The sequence below is a fragment of the Chenopodium quinoa genome, unplaced genomic scaffold, assembly GCF_001683475.1.
Source record: "Chenopodium quinoa cultivar QQ74 unplaced genomic scaffold, ASM168347v1, whole genome shotgun sequence".
NCBI lineage: Eukaryota > Viridiplantae > Streptophyta > Magnoliopsida > Caryophyllales > Amaranthaceae > Chenopodium > Chenopodium quinoa.
In genome coordinates, this window is record NW_018744693.1 from 5,235,015 (window position 1) to 5,259,164 (window position 24,150).

Sequence of the window (24,150 nt, forward strand, 5' to 3'; positions counted from 1 at the left end):
ATCCCCATAAACCCTAGAAATAAAACTACTCACACATAATTAAATCTAAACAAATCAAAGTAATAAAACAAAACATGATCAAAGGAATAAAATAAATAACTAAGATTAAGAGAAGAGAAATCGTTGCCAATGAAATCAGGAATTAAGAATAGAGTTAAGAACAAAGTATAAGAGAGAGAAACTAATCTAAGATCTAAGTAGAGAGAGAAAATCTAAGAAAGAATTAAGAGAGAGTAAAAGAAGATATTAAACTCGCTTAACGGAAAAGTATTTATACTAAACGAGAATCCTAAACTAAAACAAACTTAAACATCGATAATTAACCCCTAATAATAACATGCGCCCGATCGGGCGAGGCACCGCCCGATCGGGAGCGCCTTTTTCCTTCAAATACACTTCTCGCGCCCGGCCGGGGCGAGTTCGGGCGCCAACCTTACTTCCCTCGCCCGGTCGAGCGCGCCTCCGGGCGCCAGCCTCTTTGGCCGGGCGGCTCTCTTGGGTTACTATTTAGACTTTGATTGGGCTTCAATTCTTCGGGCCAATCTGGATTTCCTCTTCTGGTCTTGGATACTTGGTCTAAATGCCCCGGTATCACATATACCGAGCCCTTAATCACCGGTTCGATGGCTCTAACCGACCCTGGGCTATAGAAACTGGTCGTGCTTCTCCAACGCTCGTAGTTGCTCCATAATATCTCGGGAAAATGCTCCAAAAGTGTAAATCCCTGCAAAAGTCAACCAAATCTACAAAAACACTAGAAAACACCAATTAGTAATAAAAGTGGCTCTAAAGAGCCAAAAACATTACTAATTATGACCAAGGGACGAGGGTAAAATACTATATAAAATAGACATATCAGATTCCCATAAACCCTAGAAAGAAAACTACTCAGACATAATTAAATTTAAACTAAACAAAGCAATTAAACAAGTCATGATGAAAGAAATAAAATAAACAACTGAGATTTAAGTAGAAGATCTACTCGACCAATCTAGTATTGGTTGATGGCTCGTTCGAATCCCGTGGACTAAGTAGAGGAGCAACGCTTGGGGCTCTATTCTCTCCCTGATTTGCCTATCCAATAGCTACGGGGAATTCACGCTTCAAAGGTATGATTATGTGTCTTGTTTGTTATGCATGCGATCTTGGGATTAGGTGTTGTATGAATATGATTCATGTTTTTCGCTTTATATATAGTACCTATAAACTCCTAAAGTAGTATCAGTTTGCCTCTTGAATGAACACGCTTGGTGATAGTAATATGATTATTTGAAGTCCATGTTCTTAATTTTATAATCAATTAAAAGGGAGAAATTAATTTAATTATGGTTCAATTATTATATTGAATGTGAATAAACTTGTGGAATTGATTGAATATGATTAATTATGCTCAAAAGAGCCATGAAGAGGTCCGATTTATGCCCTAGTTCATTTGAAAATTTCGAACCCTACACCCTAATTTTTGATTTTTTTTTTAAAAAAAATCATAGCCCTAAAATATTATTTTTGCGCTTGATTTTGATTTAATTCGAATTGTTTTATGTTTCATAATTTTGATCGGATGGATTCATACATAAAATTATTTTGTGTATGACCATCGATATAATTTTAAGAGTTAGAATTAAATAGGGATTAATTTTATGGTAAACCCTAATTTTAAAGTCAAATGAGATTTAATTTTAAAATTTGGGCTGATTTAATTTAATTTTAATAAAAGTTATTTTAATTATATTTATAACACAAAAAAAAATTGATATTTAAGGCCGGCAGCCGCGGTTGGGTGGCGCAGCCACAGCGGCTGCCAACCAGGTGGCGGTCCAAGAGGGAGGGGAAGGGGAGGGCGGAGGTCCGAGTGGCCGTGACAGCAGCGTCCAAGAATTGCACAGCGGCTGCCACGGCTACATCAAGGTTGCTGCTGCTGCCTTGCGCAGTAGTGCCTACTGCAAAGTAGCCAGCCACCGTGGCTAGCCAGGGTTGGCCGCTCAAAGTGGCCTGCAGCCCAGCAGTAGCTGCTACCATGCTGCTGCCCTTACGGTAGTGGCTGCTAAATGAAATAGGCAGCCAGTCACCGTGGCTATCTATGGCTAGCCAACCACGGTGGCCGGCGGTGGTGGCTCAATTTTTAAAAAAATTATTTTTGTTTTAAAAATGTTTCAGGATAAAATAAAAATTTTGAAATATAATCTTTGATTTGAGATAAAATATTTTGTTTTAGGATAAAATCAATTATTCAAAAGTTATATTTGATATTATCCATATTTAGTTTGTTAATTTTGGTGATTATCCGTAATTAAAGTAGTTTATATTGGATAAGATTTGTTAGGATATTTTGAGCATATTTCAAAAGGATAATAATTGATTTAAATAATATAATTATCCCATAATTAGATTGGGATATAATTGATTCCAAAATTATTTGATTGGCTAGTAATTAGGATAGAATCTCCTAAAGCTGTTAGGATATTCATGGAAGATTAAATATGATTTATCGTTCTAGATTAAAATATGATTTGATTCTATCGTATGCCTAAATTAAAATATATGATATTTTATAATTGGTCATGAATAATATACGATATTTTCTAATTGTGATTTAAAATATGAGATATTTTAGAAAATGTGTTGTCTTAATTATGAACATTCGATGTTGTAGTTTAGACAAGCATGTTGAGTGATTTATTATATGGCATTTTATATAATATATGATATTATATTGTTATATATAGACTAGTATGACCTATAGATTCTAAATAGGATCTGGCATCGTGGTGTATTTTTGTAATCTAAATACGGTTTGCGAACCGTTAAGTATTTTTGTAACTTTTATTTAAAGTAAATAGATTCGTTATTTAAATAATTTAGTCTAAAGAAGCCCGTGAAGTGAAGGCCCAAAGGAGCAAGGTGGATATAGATCCATGATGGTTCAAGTGGGAGCATTTTCATTTCTAGTTTTCTTAGGACTAAGGGGCTATAATTTAAATGTGCAAACTAGAAAATCAAATTAATAATATTATACGTCAAAGCGGGATGTAATAATAATAATAATAATAATAATAATAATAATAATAATAATAATAATAATAATAATAACTACAATAATACATCAAAATACGTGCATATAATCAAAATTAAACTTATTACACCATAACTTATTTGATGTAAAGCTTATCTAAGTAATAATATCTAAATAAAATCCAAAAGAAAACCATAAAGATAAAATAGGGGCCAGGGTGTAGCTGGTCTTATTTCAACCTATTAAATCTAATTAGTAAATCACCAAAAAAAACCTTCAAAACTAACACTAATAATTATAATTACAAGTTTCGTTCGTGATTGAGTCAATAGTTGAACGAGCTAATACGCATCTCTTGATTATTCAAATCTTCCGCCACCATGATCTACGAAGTCATTAGAAACCTAAAATTGATATTAACACAAATTGTAGGTAATTAATACACAAAACAAACTTATCTCATCCCAGCAAACTAAAACATAAAGGAAAATAAAAGGCCTTAAAATAACGGGTCATAAGCGGCTATTACCAACTCAATTGCACAAAGCCACAAAGCATAAAAGCAAGACGAACCTCTTTAGGTTTAAGAGAAAAGCTTCTAACCTACTCTGTTTATTTCAATTACAACTTGATCCATTGGAATACAGAACCCAGATAAAGTAAAGCATCGTGCCAAAATAAATGATATCCAGAGATTTTTCCAGATAAGGACCCATCTGTGGGGAATGCATACTGGTTATTATATCCTTACAAAAATATGAACAGATCAGAAACAACATGCAACACCCAACTAAATGACAACACAACATAAATAATTAAACAGAATCTAGTGGCATAAACAACTACTTGAAATTATAGCCAGGTCAGTGTTATTATGATATTATACCCTTGAAATTTTTTGTTTCTATTGTCTCTTTTAGCAGTCATAAGTTGTTGGTTACTTTCCTTATAGTAATGGCCCTGGCCCTGGCCTAGCTCCTGTTCTTCCCTATTATTTTTATGTGGCCGATCTTTTATGTATAATGTAGAAAACCATTTCATGATAATAGCTATGTGTAAAATGTATAGTGCGGCAGGTGCATCTAGTCAAAATACATGACAGATGTGAAATCCAAACAAGGCCTTTGATGATCCTGCCAGTTTTTAATAGAGGAGTGATTTCTAGTTTTTGTGCTAAATTCTGCTAGATATACTTACCTAGATATCCAAACAAGACCTGATTGTTCTTTATTTTTCCCTTGATAATGCAGGCTTATAAATCTCTTGAGCATAGTTAATGAAGCAGCAAAACATGTTATTTCAAGGTTACATATTGAGATCTTACAAGACAATTGCATATGTATTTATATGCATGCCTATTTACTACAGATGGAGTATATTAATCTATTAATGTTGTATATTGCAAGGTACTCCCCCCATTTACATAGTCAGTTTCCTTGTTGAAGGTCTGAGTCCTGTACTTACTGAATTGTTTATCCTTATGCTGTGTTATCAGGAAATTTCCATCATTCCAACTACTATATTCCATCATTCCAACCACTGATCATTGTCCCTTGCTTATACTACTACCCCCTGCTGTACTTTTTTTACTGAGTTCTTCACTGAAAAAATTATACATTAGCATCAACAACAATTTAGGTTAACCAAAACTCTATTACCAAAGTCAAAATTAATATATGTTGATTGCCATAGCCAAATAAACAAGGAAGGGAGTGAGGAATTATTTAACCATATAACCTAAGGGTTAGCCATACGCAAGGCTAGTTATGCTGTATCTAGAAGTTGTGATGAACCTTCTCCACTACGAAAGGATTCTAAAACTTGAGAAAATAGTGTTGCCATTGTCTTAAGTAGCTTTGTATTCTCATCACACTTTCCTTTTATCTCTTCATTTTACTCATGAAGCTCCTTATTTTCTTCTTTTAAACTTGATACCTCCAATGACATGTTGTCCATTTCCACAACTCTTGTTCCTTTTCCAATCCCTTCTTTTCTAAGTGCACCACGCACCCCATAAATGTCTCCACTTCGAACTCCAAAACCGAAGCCTTGTGGTTTTTCATGTTTCTGTCCACCATATAGTGTAGCCTCAAAAGCTTCATTCTCTATTTTAATACGCGACCTTTGAACCATCAAGGTATGTAAGCTTTAAGCTTTCAGCCTTAGCCTTAACATCTTCCTTCACAACATATATAACACATGTATATGTTAGAGTAAATTTATCTAAAATTAGAAGATAAACAACCAAAAAGAACTAATACTAGGAAATCTTCTGTGTATGTGCCTTTGTAAAAAGTTCCATCCTTTCTTCTATAACATTTTTGCCACAGTTCATATAGGCTCATTTCTTCTCCGTGCTCATCTTCCTATAAATTACATTTAATAGAGATATATAGGTTACATATTGAATTGTTTTCAAAAAATGCCAACCACAATTTCATGCATCACTATGCATTATATTTGTAATCAATGGGTAAATCAATCATACATAATCAGCACGTCTATTTGCAAAGCTTGTACCACCAGAATTATGAATTTGGTTTAGAGATGCTCTTGCCTCTTTTCTGATTTAAGACAATTCCTGCAATAATTCATACAACTTTCAAAATTTATAATAGAGAAAAATGAAACATAATATATGATTTCATTGCGATAGCTGTAACATTATTCATATAATAAAAACTTACTTTCCCTCTCTCTGAATTCCAGTAGTTAACCAAATTAAATCAATTACTCTTGTTACTCCATTTGGGGGTTTATCAACAATTTCTGTTATTGAATTCTCATCTGGTTTTAAAGTATCGTTTCTTAAGATCATGTTTATAATTCCTCCAAACTTTATCAACACGCTGTAGAGCTTGGATGTAATACTTCTCCTCATCGGGGATCACAAAGCGGTCCTTAATAAAACATAATTCCATGAACAAATGTAAATGATATGTAACACAAATTTTAACTAAGTGACAAATGGAATATATACCATTATTGATTTACTGATGTCCCTCTTAAAAGAGGCGTCCAACTTAAGCCAAGTATTCTCTGAAAGTGGGCAGTATTGCTCTTCCTTTGCAATGCTACCAAGGAATTGGACCAATACATGCCCACCTTTCCAAATTGGTTGGCAAAAATCATTGAAATGCACACAACATATTTAACACCATTGTTATTCCAAACCTCAATTTGCCGAATTGGTCCACTAATTAATCGCTTCCTTCTTACCATCAGCATCTATGGAAAAACATAACCAAATAGTGATTGTATCAAAAACACAACATATAAAATGTAAGAACACTAAAAATAGGGCGCATTCACGAATAATGATCCTAGCTTAGCATGACAATTAGTGGAAGAGAGCAATGTAACAACATGGTGACACATAGTGTTGCTATATTAGAAATAAGGCTGCCAGTCTACGATTTTTAGAAAATTTAAATTTTACCAGTTGTATGCGTCATTCGAAGTGCTCCTACGTTAAGCATGTTGTGAATATGCTTGGTACTCATAGGAAGTGGGAATTGACATATGATTAGGGACACGATTAGGGACAAGGAAAGTAGGGAGCCGCCAACAAAGTTTTTAAGGAACTTGTAAATTGTTCACGGATCATAAAAGGCAACCACGATTAAGGGACAACGAAAGGTAACAACGATTGACCCGTGAAGATTACATCCCATTCATAATCCATGAGATTACTAACTCCATATGGCTCGGAACCACGAAAGGAGGATCGGGGATGATGGTACGTAGTGAGTCTTGGAGTCACATTCGCCTGTATTGGCCTCTACTCGATTCTTATAGTGAAAAGTGATTCTTGTGATCTCAAAGACATGCAAACAAAGATTCAATTCGCTCCAATCTATTATTATACTAAATTGGTTGAATATTAATGCAACACACAATTCTAAAATATTAGTGATCACTTTACTTAACAACAAGATTAAAAAGGAACCTAAACCGGTTGTCCAAATTATCTTATTAGGCATGATTTTCAATTACATAATCCCTTTAAACATGCAATATGGTGATCATAAATAACAATAGAATAAACGTTAATATTGGAAGCAATTTAACAATAAATCTAACAATATAAAATCGTTAGAAAAATAATAGAATTGAAAGGAACATAATTCTTACTTTGATTTTGTTTGCTTGCTACTACAAAACAATAAATGAGTTAGTAACTTCAATGAGATTTAATAAAACAACAATTAAATTAAATTAAATTAAATTAAATTAAATTAAATAGAATTGATTTGGGGTCAAACCCTCAAATAGTTCTACCTTTCACGCCTTGGTTTAAGGACAGAACCTCGAGTAAAGTAAGGACTCCTTAGAGTGCTTAAGGAAGGAATTTTGAAAGAATAAGGTAGGCTAGTTTTTACGCTAGATCATAAAAGAGAGGAGAAAAATAATTGGTGTAAAAGAGAGAAGGGAGAATGATTTGGTGCCCTGAACTATAGAAAGGAGGGGGTATTTATAGAGGCAATGAGTAGGGGATCACACGGAACCCTAAAAAAGATAAAAAAAAAACACTAAAAAATAATGCCGCGACAGGGCAAAGATTGTCGTGACATGGGGGAAATTAGTGTGATGTGGGGAAAACTGGAGAAAAAACGCGGGAAAGAAAATAAGCTACAAAAGAAAAAACGCGTGAAGGGTTTACGTAGAGAAAACATGAGAAAATTTTGTGACACAGCACACGTACCGTGACACGACAGTGTCTACCGTGGCACGGTACAGTACACCGTGTCACGGTAAAACAGAGCGTGAGAAAGCGCGGAAAATACACGGAAACATGTACCGTGTCACGGCAACATGTACCGTGCCATGGTGGATTTTCACGGGAAAGCACCGTGACGTGTGAAGAATACCGTGTCACATTACCAGGCGCCATGACATGGCAATTTTGCTTAATGCGCGATAATTCCAGTTTTTAACACGTTTTAAAAATTATCATAACTTTTGGTCTGTAACTTCGTATAAGGCAAATAATATATCATTGGAAAGCTTATCAAGTCTAATTTACAACCCAATTAAAAAAAGGTCAAAATAATTTGTATACTTTAAGATACGGCCGTTTTAGTAGAAGGGTGTTGGTTTTGGGCCGAGTTTAGTGTTTGGCTCATATCTTCTTCGTTTTAAATCGGAATTAGGCTGATGATATATGGTTGGAAAGATTATTTCAAGGCCTACCCAATTAAATAATAATTGGATCCAAATTATAGGTCCATAAAATCATTTTCTCTCGGTTTTGTGATGTGGATACAAAAAGAGGAAAATAAGTTATGGTTTAGGGAAATGAGCTAGGAAATGGATTGGTTTATGAAATGGAAACATGGATTTAAGCAATCCAAATATTTAATACTCAAACCGACTAGTAATGGAGGTGAAAGGTTATTCATCATAGGGTTTGGTTTTGGGGAGACATTTTTAGGTGTTTACACCAGTTGATTTCATGATCAATACACAAACATATCAATGTAAAATAAATAAGAATAAGTATGTACCAATAGTTATAACCTCTTCCTTGTCATCATACTCAATTGCACCAATCCATTTAGGAAGAGATGCGCGACGTCGAAGCTTGAAAATTTTAGATTTTTCTTTTGCAGCTCAATCACATGCATGCTTCTCTTTATCCTTATGTGCAGTATGATAATATTGAATTTCTTGTAACAATGGTTGATGAGAAGTATGGGAAGTAGAAGGGAATAGAGGTGGTTTTGATAGCTTAGGAGGTGGAATTTTTTGAGGAACGATAGAGGTATTTTGTGTAGAAGATGAAGGGATGTTGTGAGTCTTAGTTATGCTTGGAGGGTTTTTTACATTAGTTGGGTTTCTCATTGTAGGAATGCTTTTTTAAGGTTGAGGTTGTGCACTTATAATAGCAGTAAAAGATTAACATAGGTCTTGTGGGTTAGTTATGGTCGGAGAATTTTGTACATTGTGTTGCTTCTTCCATTCAACATTACTTTTTTGGGGCAGAGGTTTACTTGTGCTAGTAGTTGAAGATAAAGGGAGGTCTTGAGTGCTAGTTTTGCTAAGAGAACTTGGTACATTGATGAGTGGTTTCTTCCATATTGGATTGCTTTTTGGGGGTTGAGGTTGTGTATTCATATTAGTAGTGGAAAATGAAGGTGGGTTTTGAGTGTTTGGTGGGGTAAATGGTCCCCATCTACCATTAGCTTCCCCTGATTTTTGGACTAAGGTAGAAGGTATTGAAGCTTTAGGCTCTTTTTGTAGTGGTTGTGATGATACCAATTTTGGAGGCTTATTTGAAACTGTATAAGGTACATTTATGGCTGCAAGGCCAGCCTCCCTTGTTCTTTTGCTATGATAACTCATCTTGACTAACCTAAAAGGGAAAAAAGGTAAAGAGAAATTAAGTCCATAAAGTCGACTACTATGACAAGATGTTGCATAACTAACTACTGCCACCAGTTTATTTGTATCCACCAGTAATAATACGAAGTGAATTTCCAAAAAAAGACGTAGTTTTCAACATAACTATGAAAAAAGACAAAAAAAAAAAGAACCAATTAATTGGCTCAGTTCTGTACTCCTGCTCATGTGTAAAAAAGTAAAGCACTCAGACAATCAATAATGCCTCTCACCTGTAAAGTATGGAAGAGAAGTATATCAGAACAGATATATATTACAGAATAAAATAGTTTTCAGTATATTAATATTCATATAATCCTCGATGTAATGAGCTAAGATATTATTAATTTATATGATAAATGTGTTGGAGCTGATGGCTGGTAAACAGGTATAGCAGCAGGTATAAGAGTGATTGTACTTTCCGCAGTTTAATATAAGAGTGATTATCAAATATCAACTATAAAGTTTCTAATAATACCTCTAACCAAGCAATCAATCGGATCTAGTGATATTCCTATATTTATTTATAGCCTTGTACCTGGCAATCACATAAAATTCAAATTAAAAGAGAAAAGGTAAACAAATTGTGGAGAAGTATGTTAATAATTAAAACAAAATAATTATTGCTCAAGTACAAGAACAATCAGAATTGATATAGATTAAAGAAAAAAGTATTATTCATACTTTCAACAATCATAGAATATAATGTTTGAAGCGGGAAAAAAAAAATTATAAGATGTTAAACAAAAAGTCAACAAATGCAAAACTAAGTCTCATCATCACCCATATCAAATAAGTCCCTTGGCTTAGTCTTAACAACATGTAACCATCCTTTACTTATCTCATCCTCGATATAAAACACATTTTTTGCTTGAGATGAGAAAATAAATGGATCATCATGCAAATTTCGACCATTGTGCAGCAACTTCGAGAAATTTACACAAACGTTCCCAGTATGGTATCTTTTCAAACCCCTTGTTATGTCAACCTTATCACAATGAAACATTATAACCTTATGAGAACCATAATAATCTAATTCATATATTGCTTTGAGTCTTCCATAATACTCTTGGCCTTCTGCCTCTAACATAATGCCATAATTTTGTGTCTTTCAATATCGCTCGCGATCCACAATGTCAAATTTATAACCATTGATGATAACACTTTTTATCCTTTTACAACGATTACTAAAACCACCGGCCAATGCTTTTCTGAACTTTCCTGCTGTTGTACTATCATCTATGTTGTGGACCTATGTAAATAAATAAATAAATCTTACGTCAAGCCTGATTCTGATTAGGACTTCCTATGTGAAAAAAATAAAAAAAATAAAAATTAACTTTGACATTTAGTAACCTGATTTTGTAACCACCCAGAAAATTCATTGATTATCCACCCATTTTCTATAGTTTTGTTCACTTGAAAGTGATTCTCTTGTCTTTTTTGGTATATGAAATCACTTTAGACATAGAAAAAATTATATTAACTAATAGTATAATAATAGTTAACAAACAATAAGTTATTATTTTATTGCAATACTTACTCAAGAATTGGTTTCATGTCATCTGAATGCAGCAAAGCATAGCGATGAGCTTGTTTTAACTTTTATCATCAAGACGAAAATTTTCATGTTTCCCAACCACACGACAGCTCGAATTAAATAAATAAATGTTGTTTATAACACCATCTTCTTTTCTTTTCACTCTGTTAAATATTGTTGTAACACTATCTAAATATCTCGAACAAAATGTAATTGTCTCCTATAAAAGGAACCCTTCGGCAATGGACCCTTCAGGTTGGGATTTATTACTTACATGAGATTTCAAAAATGCCAAGTACCTTGTAATATAAAAATGAATGAGAATATAAAAATTCTTCTAAAAAAAAAGGTAATATGATAATATTATTTATTTTAACGAAGCTTTGAAAATATAAGTTAAGATATTGACCTTTCAACGGGATACATCCATCTGTAATGAACTGGTCCACCGTGTCTAACCTCATCCACTAAATGAATCAATAGATGAACCATGATTGAGAAATGTTGGTAGAAACTCTTGTTCCATTTTACAAAGTGTCAAAACAAACTTGGATTGAATATCATCTAACTCCTTCGTATCAATTGCTGGTGAACATAGTCGTTTGAAATAGTCAGACAACTCCTCAATCAAGTCAATTACTTTTGTGGCATTTGATGCTCTTAAAGAAATCGGAAGGATATCTTGCATGAGGATATAATTGTCATGGCTTTTCATATTGATAAGTTTTCATTGCTTCATGTTCACACATCATTGCAAATTAGATCCATATCCATCTGAAACTCTAAGCTTTTGTAAGACTCTTTAAAACCGTTCTTTTTCTTCTATAGACATGTTATATGATGCGGGAGGCATATAGTTATTTCGACTTGAATCAATCCAAATATGAGATTTTATATTCAACATCTTAAGGGCCTCTCTTGCACTCTTGTCATCTCTAGCATTGTCCATATCTAAAAGAGTCCCTAACAAATTGTCACAAACGTTCTTTTCAATGTGCATAACATCTAAATTATGTCTTAGAAGATTGTGTTCCCAATATTCCAAGTCAAAAAATTTAATTTTCTTTCTCTAAAGAACTTTATTAGAGTCTTTCTCACCATAATCCTCATCAAATTCGTTAATGGATATCCCACCTTTCTTTTTTTCTCTTTTCTTATTGGAGGGTTTTTTTTTACTTTTCATATACATAATTAATCCTTTCTTATTCCTTTTAAATGTCTTTCCCACTTGTAGGAACTGGAGCTACATCATGTTCTTGTGTCCCATCAAATAAATGGGCTTGAGAACGATAAGGATGATCAAGTGGCAACCATTTTCGATGTCCAGAGTAGCAAATTTTATTACCAAAATAATATGAGTGAGTGGAATGGGCACATGAAGGACAAGCTTTATAACCTCTTGTACTCCAACCAGAACATAGCGTATGCAGGGAAGTCATTTATAGTGGAGTGTAAGGCTGCTCGCATTTTAAAGTATTTTCCACTATAAGCATTAAAGGCATCAACACCATCCCATAACAATTTTAACTCATGGATTAATTATTGCAAATACACATCAATATCAATTCCAGGACTATACTTACTAGGAACAATCAAGGACAATATGAATGATGATGGCTTCATACAAATCCACAGTGGTAAATTATATGGAATTAATACCACATGCCAAGTACTATAATTAGAACTCATAAGACGATATGGATTGAAACAAATCACTTGGTAGACCCAACCTAACACTACGAGGATCCGGCAAATTCTTGATATCTTTCATCAAATTTTTTCCAAGCCTCACAATCTACTGGGTGCCTTAGAATCTTATCATCCTTTCGACTAAAATGTCATCTCATGTCCTCTGCTGTTTTAGATGACATATAAAGTCTTTTTAATCTAGATATAAGAGGAAAGTATCGCAATACCTTAGCTAACTCAGCCTTTTTACACGATTCATTACCTTTTTAACTTGAATCTCCTTCCTTCCCTTTTACAGTTTTCCACCTTGATGTATGACAAACATGACACTCTTTTTTTTTCTGCAAATTCACCCCAATTTAACATGCAATCATTTGGACATGCATCAATTTTCTCATACCCTAATCCCAAGTCCTTAATTATCTTCATGCCTTCATAGTAAGACGATGGAAACTCATTGATTGAAGGAAATGCATCTACTAAAAGTTCAAGCAATTTAGTGAATGACTCAACAGACCAATGGAACATACACTTAAGGTGAAACAAGTGCAAAAGAAACGATAACTTTGAGAAAGTAGTGCACCCCTAGTATAAACCCTCATAAGAAGCATCCATTAGTCTTTAATACTTGACAGCTTCTTTACTAGAGTTAGTAGATGGATTTACATTACCTACATCACAATGAAAATCAAACTCTTCGTGCATATCGTATGAACCTCCTATTTCGTGCACATCATAGGAAGCCTTTTCTTGTTGCATGTTTTGGGATTCTAAAAGAGAATCTGGAATGTCAGCCCTAAAGGATTCTCTTAACAAACCACCCATATCATCTTGACCTATTACCTTTCATTAATGGGAGTTTCTAAGGTATTGGTCCCTTCATCAACTGCAGAATGAAAAACCCAATTCCTATACTTCTTAAAAAAAACCATTACACAAAATATGTCCTCCTACTTCTTCTATGGGTAACCATTCATTCACTTTGCATTTATTACATGGGCATCGAGTTTTCCTATAAATAAGAGTCTTCTTAGCAAGTTTAACAAAATTTATGCAACCTTTGTAAAAAGCAGGTTCGCCATTGCATAAATCAATCCAAATGGTATCCATGACTATAGAAACACCAAATTACTTTCTATTTACTTTTTAATAAAAAAAATTACAAATCAAAATACAAAAAGCAATATTAAATAATTTTCAAGTTTAACAACTGGCTTAAAACATGTAACTCATTTAGTCATAATCCATATAAGAGTATTGCACATGCCTTCAACTACTGCTATAACATGCTCACATTATTAGTAGTATATCATTCTATGCATAATACGGGAGAATACCAAGAATTCACTTGAAATTTTTATAAGATAAGCATAATTGACAATAACAAAGGACATAGATTATTAACCTTTTTAACTTGTAATTATGATAAATTAATTAAATAAATCACTCACCCAAATAAAAACTACAAATGCAAAATCAATAAAAAGTAAACATCATAATAAAAAAATCATGATAAGGCCATATGAATTCAAACTCTACCTTATCATGCATTCCTAGACATTAATTGTATTTTAAGCCTTTAAGGTTACTAGTAGTTACCTGAATTCGCTGGAAGAGAGCAATCGTGATTCAAGCCTACTCCAAATTGTTACCTAGATTATGTTGTTGTTTTTCGTCCCCTTTAATTTGCGTCCAATAGCCAAATTCACATATTTAACATTTGAAAAGTTAGAGAACAAAATAAATTTTATTAATTTACTATAGTATTAGATAAATATAAACAATAGATAAAAAGAAAGACAAGTTGAACATATTATTTACAACCTAAACCAAAGTTTCATAATTTATACACCATAGTGTTGATAAAAGAACAAAGACTCACCTATTGAAAAAGTATTATTAAAAAAAAGGTTAAAGTATAATTCTTTAACAACTTTAACACGACAAATTCCCCCCTAGAAACCGTTGAAGACAAACAACCATAGATAATTATCCTCATAGTTATTCTCTTATGATTAGGCTTACTTAGTCAATTATTGCTAGTAAATTCTCACAACCAAGATCAAGCCAAATATGAAACATAATGATATTCTTTTCATCTACTTTTGCTTGCGTACTGGCAACTCGCAAGAAAAATCATGTATATATACTTCTATTGCTTTTCTATCCAGAAACAGCTTGACTCTATGAGTCCTAAATTATTCATCTTAGACGATGTGCACATTCTGAATTCCCTATAATTATTCGGTGAACATAGTTTCTTTGTATTTTATGCCTTGATAACAATATGTGAAAAAGGTTTAGTGAGTTTCATCTTATCAAGTGCACACACACTAAGAGCAAACCCAATACAGTAGGTGGGTCGTAAAGGAGTTATAGGCCGGATTGGTAAAGGTGTAAGATTAAAAGCAAAGCAAAACTGCTTGAGGTGTAGACCGTAAAATGCTAGGCTACATAGTTGTGTAGAAGCCAATGTAGCAGCACCAAGTCGCAAAAATAAATGAACAATCAAACTTTGCTTAGACTGATTCAATAACCTCGTCTATTTAATTACAATTTCTACTAACAACTAAAATGATTTGACCTATTTAATTTCATTACAACCACATTATTATTCATTTTAGGCAGAAGCAAATCACTCTAAAATTTATACGAGTAAGAAATGAACTTCTCTGGACACTTAAAGATTGAGAAAGAATTTTAAGCAACATACATCACCAGTAATGGATTGATATTAAAAAAAAAACATGCAATTAACTAATAATTGATTATTGGTCAAGAAATTTGAAATTGATAAACAAGTATTTGAATAGCAATTTACACTACATGCAAACTGATAAAAGATAATTTAGAGTGGAATTTAGACAAAAAAACTGGAAAAATAAAGAAGAGCAATTGTTGATTTCATCTTCGTAAATGACAATTCATAATTGAAAAAAATTAAGAAAACAAATTACTGAAAAATTAAAGGGATGGTACAAATCTAAATCTTTAGCTAATTTGTAAATGTAATTCATAATTCAATCATATTCAAACTCATCTATAACAACAAATTTCATAATTAAAACTAATCACAAATAAAACCCTAAAAAAATTTACACGGTGATTTAAAAAAAAACAAAACATACCTTCAAAAATCGGATCTTGGATGATGAGCGATTGAGAAGCAATTGTTTTTGAGATGTGAATAACAAAATCAAAAGAGGGGTAATGTTAGGGTTCAAAAGCTAATAAGATCGAAGAGAGGAAACTAATCGCTTTGGTACTCTAGTAGTAGTACTGTACATGGGTTTTGTTTTAATTTTTTTTTTTTTTGTTTTTTTTTTTAACTTTAAAATGACCGCCTTTAATTTCAGCCTAAAATTTCATTTCGCGGGCTTGAAACTACTGGTCCTCTTTTCATCACATGGGGGCCACCGGCCACATAATAATTTCGACACTTGTAACACTAAAAACCATCGAGGTGAGGCGCGAACTATATTTTACCCTTGACGGTTGTCCATTGTGTCAAGGCTATAGTGTCGAGATTACATGGGTATTGTAGTAGTGTCTTTTAAGGGGATGAAATTGTCACGTTACTTGGCGAGTTCGAGGCTTTACTAGGCTTCCTTGCAAACACACTCCCCGTGACATATTCCCCTAACTTGTCATATTCCAAATCTATGTTTTAGATATTATTTTGTTTGAATGACAATGTTATGGTCAATATTGAAATAGAAGAAGGAGTGAAATTAATTCAATTTATTGAACACTTCGTCGCCCCTCGTGACAACTTGACTAAACAACGTTTTAAAATTCGTGCTTTATGTTTTTGTCTTGTTGTCAATTGTTTGCTTTAGGACAGGTAAAGAGTATGACTCCATGGTGTCCATAGTGGAGCAAATAGAGGGGTGTCACTCACCTGCTCTTTTAACCTTGGCGGAAACTGCTCTTTGCTTGAATTGCCTTAGAGGAGACCCTAACGAGAACGGTTTCACCGAAAAACAACTTCTGATACACGTACGTTTTTTTCCGTTGTATTTCAGTGCCAGCCACCTGCTTGTGTAACGTCGCAAATTAATTTTTTTTTTTTAGATTTGGCTCATGGAGTGCTTGTAAATCGTTGATGAGCCCACAAAATCTTGAGGCTAACGGAGTGAGGACATTCCTTGGTCGTCGAATTCTCTAGAAACATAAGAATGAAGAAGAATGGACGTCGTTTTTCTGTCATGGAACTCCTAACATACGCTTTGTGATTCCTTGGTGGAACATAAGTAGTATGATTGGAAATAGTTTTAACTGCCCCTACATTAGGCTTTTGGGCCTTTCTAGTACTACTTACATATTTCCTTGTAGAGTGATGAGACAACAACCCACAGGATTGTGATGCCCCTAAGGATGTTATCTTTAAACCCAAACGAATTCCCCGTTGGATGGAATATTAGTCGATTCTTCCTAGGTGGGTAGTGCAAAATCCCACGGCAAGCATTGTACTATCTTCTTTTTTTATAAGGCTTGGATGTACGTGGCAGACAAAGGAGAATTAAATAAGGCTCGATCACGAAATCAAGCCACCTCATCTCGCTATCCACCCAAGCCTTTGATGCATTCGACCACCACTACTCCTCCTAATGGCCAAAATAAAGGAGTGAGAAGAAAGTTAGACTTCTCGTCATCACCTAAGGCTCGTTCAAGGGAACCAAAAAGAAAGGCTCCTCCTAAACCTGCGCAACAAGGTGTGAAGATTAAGGAACCTTCACCAAATTCTCGCAAAAAGCTCCAACAAATGCTAAGGGTAAAGGAAAAAGAGTAGAAAAGGCTCCTATTACTAAGTTGAAGAACAATGTTTGGGTCAAGAAGAAAGGCAAAGGGGAAAGCTCGAAGGTTGCTGAAGGTACTGCGATGGAAACTACTCCACCGTCTACTGTGACAATTGAGGATATAGTTGTAGACACCCAAATATGTGTCCCCAAAACCAAACCTAGTGAAGAATACCTTTCATGTAATTTGATTATTGAACGAGGCGAAAGTGTGAAAAGTCTAGTGATGAGGATGTTTTTATTAAAATATCTCTTCTTTTCGTTTTTGAAAATATTTCTTTTCTTACCCTATTTATGAAAAACGTGAATTACAGTTTAGTTTGGTCCATGATATGGGTCCAATAATGGTGTAGTTTGATGGGGCTTGAAAAGATTTTTCCAACGATATATTATAAGCCCAATTCCGATGAATAATGAGGAAATTATGGACAAAATACTAAGTTGAGCCCAAACCGATTTTTACCTACAACCCAATGATCATGTGGAGGGTCTAAAGGTCTAATCCTATTCCTAAACTAATTAGAATTAATTAGAAGCTTCTATAAGTTTCTAATAGATCTTAATTATCCTATTTGAAAAGATAAGATTAAAGAATTTGAGTTAAATAAAAATTTTCCTTTTATAAAAACTTTCCTTTTTTTTTTAATCCTAATCCTATTCGAATTTAAACATGTTCAAAGACAGTCAAATATTCTTTTTATACCTCATAATATTTATCCAAATTTTATATGGTTGGATAGATCTTGAAATTATCTTTCCAATGATATATTATAATATTAATTCCGAGCTATACGAAAAAGATATGAATGAGATACGAAACTCTATCCAAAACTGACATTGTCCTATTATTTTGGACATATATTTTTATCTACCAAATATTTTAATTTGATTTTAATTGGGTTGAAAATAAGACTTCAAGAGCTTTCCAACGACATATTATATGCCTTATTTGGACTTCTGGATCAAAAGATATGATAAAAACAAAATCCGCAAAAACTGCTATCCATCGAGTTTTATTTCGATTCGAATTGGATTCTTTTCTTATTCTTCGACCCTCTTTTTTCTCTATAAATAGAGCTCATATCTCCCCTTTTTTAAATCATCAACTCTCATCAAGAATTTCTTGATACTCTCTCTCTCTTTCTAAACATCCTTTTACAAACAAAATTCTGCATTCACAAGATCTAGATACACCTAGCATAATTCGAAGTTGCATTCGCCCTAGACGTGAAAGGTTTGATATTTCTTAGGGTTTGGTCCCAAATCTAGTCTAAACTTTCTTAATCTTTCTTTCAATTATTTAATTTAATTTGTTTGATTTTATTATTTTTCTTGAAGTTACTAACGTGTGTATTTTGTTATTAGAAAGAGGTACGAGGCATCCAAGTAAGTGCTTTAATTGTTATTATGATATAGAATTCATGTTTAGGATGTTTTATTGTTTCCTAGTATCATGTTTAGGATTCTCTTCCTAGTATTATGTTTAGGGTGACAACAATAAGTTCTTTATATCAATTATGATTTCTATGATGCTTTTTATTCTCTTTCCTAATAGCATGTTAGTATTATGTTAGGGTTAAAGCTTTGATTTTTATTGTTTAGTGACATGCTAGGGTTTGTTATTAATCTTGTTAGTATCATGCTTAGGATCTTGCTATTAATATTATGCTTTAACATGATTATGATTCTTGCTAATATTGTTATTTTATTATGATTATCATGTTGCTTGATATATATTTATTGTTATTGCTTCATCACACCTTTTATGCATGTTAAAGGGAATTGGTACTTGTAATCACGCTTAAATAAGATAATTAATAATCTTGTTTAGGGTTAATTTGATTATAATTCAAGTGATCGCCAATAATAGTTTTGTTGTGCATTAATATTCAACCAACATAGGTTAAACAGGTTTAGGGTAAACCTATTGATTGCATGTTAGTCAGAAAGCGCACATGAATACGAGAAGAATAAAGTAGAGGCCTATTATTAGGGTAGATTCAATCTCTTTTAGGTTGGATTTGTACCTTCATCCCCGAACTTCCAGTCATGGTTCCAGACCTATTGGAGTTAACGATCTCCTGGATCGTTAAGGGGTGTAACCTTCACCCTGTGAACGGTTTACAAGTTCCTAAAACTTGTTGGCGACTCTTTTGCTCTAGCTTCCTTCCCTTTGGACGCCACCATGCTTAAGTGTATGATCACAGTAGGGTTCAAGTTTGGGGTAATGCTTGAAATATTCCCTACAATAGTAAAATCTTATAGTGTTACACAATTATTAGTAGTTTAATTTTGAATAAAGTGTAATCACTACTATGTTTTTTTTAATTAATTACTTATTATCTAGTTCAATAGTGTTTTCTTAAATATTGATTGGAATAAAAAATGAGCTTTCTTTTTTTTATATAACCGAATCATAAAGATTGCCAACGTGTTCGTTCTTTGCAAAAATTATTTATTCATTATTTCTATTTTTTTGTGATTTTTTCTTTAATTCCTCTTGTAAAAATTAAATGAAAAATTAATCAAACATTATTTAATGACTTAATTCAAAGTTTAATTATTGTTTTTCGAGTATATATGATGTTAGAGAAACGCCTTTATTTTATCGCTCGTCATCAGGTGGCGTAAAATTCTAGGTTCGTAGTTCGTCATCAGGTGGCGCGCACAACATCCAAGGTTGCGCGTGCTTGTTGCGCGCATCTAATTTTGTTGCACGGATGTGATCTGTGCACAACTGATTTAGCTGCTTGCGACACCTATGCTACGAGTGTTAAATTTTTTATTTTTTAATCATATTATTACACACCCCCCAGTGTGAAGAGTTTTTTCGTAATGTTCGAAAAAATCTGAACACTTTGAATGGTATATATTTTTTTTAATATCCCTCCAAGTGTTATGAACTTTACCGTGTGATTGGGTAAAGTGCATAACACTTAAAATTTTGGCACCGTTGCCGAGGAGACATTTTGTAGACATCTACTTTTGGCATCCTGTCCTGACAGGAAGTGCAATGACGATAAATAAAACCATCTTCGTGTTGGATTGAAGTGAAGAATACTTATGGAGAACTAGTTAAGCCACAAAACACAAAAGAATAGCCCGAATTAAAGATAAAAGCCAGAACAAAGGTCCAATTAACTAAACCGATCATAATTAGGCTTAAACATGTGCTTAAAACCCAATAATGACGGATTTAGGAGCGCCTAGGTTAAATTTTAATGCTGCCACAAAAAAAGCCGCGCGCTTCTCAAACAGTCGCGCAAGGCTGCCGCGCGCAACTAATTCAGTTTTAAATTTTTGGTTCGGTTAGGGGTCACTCAAATTACTCGGTCAGGGTTTATTTGAGGGGCTCGATCAGGGGTTACTTAATCATGAGTTACTTGAAGGATCTCGGTCATGGGTTACTTGTGGGGTTACTCGGTCAGGGGTTAATGGAAGGGTTACTCTGTCTAGGGTTACCCGGTCTGAGGTTAGTCGGTCAGGATTAACTCGAGTAACCCCTGACCGAGTAACTCGAGTAACCCCTGATTGAGTAATTTGAGTAACCCCCCTCTGTCAAAAAAAAAAAGAGTAACCTCCCTGATTGAGTAATTTGAGTAACCTCGATCACACGGTGTGATCAGCCACACAGGAAAAATCCTCTAAAAAAATAAAAATAAAGATAACAACATTCATAATATTAGCACACATAAGTGCTGAATTAGGTACATAATGACAGCATTAATAGTTTATTTAGGTGAAAAATGTCAAAAAAAGATATCTATAATATCTAATGATGATGACTAAAATCTAATTATCAAAAGAATAATGATGGAACAAATAAAATATAATTATTTCAAGAAAGCCTAATTCACGTGATTATTCATGTAAAAAATTGCAAACCGGGTCATCTAATTAAATTGCGCATGCACTGGTCCGTTCCCTATAAAAATGAGAAAGTAATAATAGCAAATAACATATAATTATAAAAATAACAATAATTATGGGTCTTAAACGTAAAATTGAGGGTGAAATTGAGATTAGAGCTGGAGCTGGAGATGTGTACCATGAGATATACGAGAGTAAACCTCATCAAGTATCTCATGCCGCACCCCATTTTATCCAAAGTTGTGACTTGCATGAGGGCGAACTTGGTAAGCCTGGCTCTATCATCGTTTGGAAGTACAAAACAGGTATGTATAATGTATTGTCGTAATTATATACGGAGTACTTAATACTCCCTCCGTTTTTAAATACTTGCTCCACTTTTCTTTTTCGACCTGTTTTTTAAATACTTGTTCCATTTCCTTATTTGGAAAGTTTTTACAATATTAAATTAATTTCTCTCACCTAGTGAACCCAACATATATTTTCTCTCCTCCAATTCTCTCCACTACTTTTAATTTATATAATTTTTTATTCTTCTATCCACCCCACTACCTCCATATTTTATTACTTTCTCCAATTTCTCCTAAAACTACGCGCATGGAGAAATGGAGCAAGTATTTAAAAACGGAGGGAGTATTACCTAGCTATATATTCTCGATTTGTCATCCTTCGTATGTGTTTACAATTTTATTTGATTGAAATTGTTGTTTTGAGTAGGAACAAAAATTAGCTATTAGAGAAGTTTTAATAAGAAAATTAATGCTACCAAACATCTTATATAATTAGTTACCTTATTTATTTCAGCACCGATCAAACTTACTCCCTCCGTGATTTTTAAGTGATACATATTGACCGGCACATAGTTTTAAGCAATTTAATTAACTTAAATAAAATAAGAGGTAAGTGGGGTAGTGGAGTATTAAAAAATTGTTAAAGAAAGATAGTGGGGTTAATAGTTTATTGAAAAGTAATGAATGTGAGAGGAAAGATATAATAAAAAAGTAGTAGTGGGTTTGGGTGGGGGCCATGAGAGGAGAGAGATATAATATTTTAATGTATTGTTTTGCCAAAAAAGGAAATGTATCACTTAAAAAAACACGGCCGGAAATGGAAAATGTATCACTTAGAAAAAACACGGAGGGAGTATTAGTTTCAATTACTCCCTTCGTTTTTTTTAAGTGACACGATTTGACCGACACGTAGTTTTAGGAGATTTTAAGTGGGGTAGGTTAGAAGAGTGAGAACTGATAAAGTAAAAAAATGTGAGAGGAAGTGGGGACCATGAAAGGAGTGAGAAATGATAAAGTAAGAGATAGTGGGGTGAAGATATATTATTAAAAAATAAGGAATTTCTAAAAGAGGAAGTGTGTTACTTAAAAAAAAACGGTCGTTTAAGAAAAGTGTGTCACTTAGAAAAGATGGAGGGAGTAATACATTATTCATTTCAGTAACCTCAACAGTTTTAACTCTTTTTTAGGAATCGTGGTCATATGTATCCTAAACTTATTCAATTAGTACGTCTTTTTATGTTCATATATAGGTGGAAAACCACTTGTAGCAAAGAATATAATCGAAGAAATTGACAAGGAGAAAAAGTTGGTGAGGCAACGATGTATTGAAGGTGATGTCTTGGAGGAGTATAAGACCATTGTTGGAACATGCCAGGTGATACCTAAGGACAATGATACTTGCATAGTAAAGTGGATTATCGAGTACGAGAAATTGCACCCTGGTATCCCCGAACCAACCGCGTTGCTCGATTCTTTGCTTGGTGCAGCCAAAGACATCGACGATCATCACCATGGTGTAAAGAAGTAGAGAAAAATGTCATCGAATAAGGATAGAAAGTGAAACGCTGTTTTGGTGCGACACTTCCTATTCAATATTCATGAAGTCTATCTTGTTCATTATGTGTTTAAATTATATGTGATCATGTTCTGCCTTTTAGCGTGTAATTATTTCCGGTAAGGATATATTGATATGTGTAAGAATTGAAGTTGCTTGCTTTGCTTCAGTAGTTATTGTTGTTTGCATCAAGTTTAAAACTAAATAAGAGTGGTATCATGATTGAGCTCATCAATGTAAGCATGGCCACATACCTATGCATGTTTGTAAAATGTTGACTATAGCTTCAATGGTCAAAGGAGGTTAATTAACATTGATCATGTGGATTAACATTATGGGCCCTCAATTGTTGATTTTTTCACATTTTGAGTACACAATTTTTTTTTCACCCTTTGGGTACTCTGACCAAAATTCCGACCAAAAAAATTAAATCAGCCCAAACAATTGAGTACCTTTGGTTAAAATTATTGAGATATGATGGAATATTATTTGATTTGGTAGAATATTATCTCATGTATATTTTAGATAACTTTATATTCTCCTAGAATTATCTTTCATTCCAAGGTTAGAGGTTGTAACTCTATCTATTTTCATGAACAATTAATGAGAAGGCAAGCCACACAATTATATTTTCTCTCTAATTTAGCATGGTATCAAGAGCAGGTTGATTTTTTTAATTTCCCATGGCCGGTGATGATCAAACACTACCGGGTCATAATATTTCGACTTTTCTCCTAGGTTCGGCACAATGGAAGGAGCCCGAAAATCGACTCCATGATAAATTTGATAATTCGGGTTGGATTATTGATACCAGAGCAACCCATCATGTTACCGGTAATAGTTCTTGGATGTTTGACACACACATCATCGAATGTCCGGTTGGCTTACCAAAGTGAACGTGTATTTGCTACCTTGGAGGGTTTCGTTCATTTGTTTGATAAAATCACAATCACAGGATTTCTTTTTGTGCCTCATCTTCATTGCAATTTAATCTTTGTTACTCAACTTAGTGA

At 33.6% G+C, this 24,150-nt stretch overlaps 1 protein-coding gene and 1 long non-coding RNA gene across 12 annotated transcripts; one reads left to right on the forward strand and one right to left on the reverse strand.

The window, feature by feature from the left end:
- Positions 1-4,667: 4,667 nt before the first annotated feature.
- On the reverse strand, positions 4,668-16,332 carry LOC110702653. 11 transcript variants are annotated; one of them, XR_002507539.1, is made up of 8 exons: positions 15,752-16,302; positions 14,223-14,302; positions 9,873-9,932; positions 8,521-9,627; positions 7,148-7,168; positions 5,994-6,241; positions 5,701-5,913; positions 4,668-5,594 (listed from the first exon to the last, which is right to left on the reverse strand). It is a non-coding gene; the product is annotated as an uncharacterized LOC110702653 (long non-coding RNA). The 11 variants fall into 11 exon arrangements; XR_002507530.1 differs by adding an exon at positions 11,344-11,519 and having other exon boundaries at positions 4,668-6,241; positions 15,752-16,317; XR_002507532.1 differs by adding an exon at positions 11,344-11,519 and having other exon boundaries at positions 4,668-6,241; positions 8,521-9,368; positions 15,752-16,312.
- A 5,027-nt stretch (positions 16,333-21,359) lies between these two features.
- LOC110702654 (MLP-like protein 34) lies at positions 21,360-23,472 on the forward strand. The gene is made up of 2 exons (XM_021880403.1): positions 21,360-21,597; positions 22,833-23,472. The coding sequence occupies exons 1-2, from the start codon at positions 21,408-21,410 to the stop codon at positions 23,108-23,110; spliced, it is 468 nt and encodes a 155-aa protein (XP_021736095.1). The 5' UTR covers positions 21,360-21,407; the 3' UTR covers positions 23,111-23,472.
- The last annotated feature ends 678 nt before the right edge of the window (positions 23,473-24,150 follow it).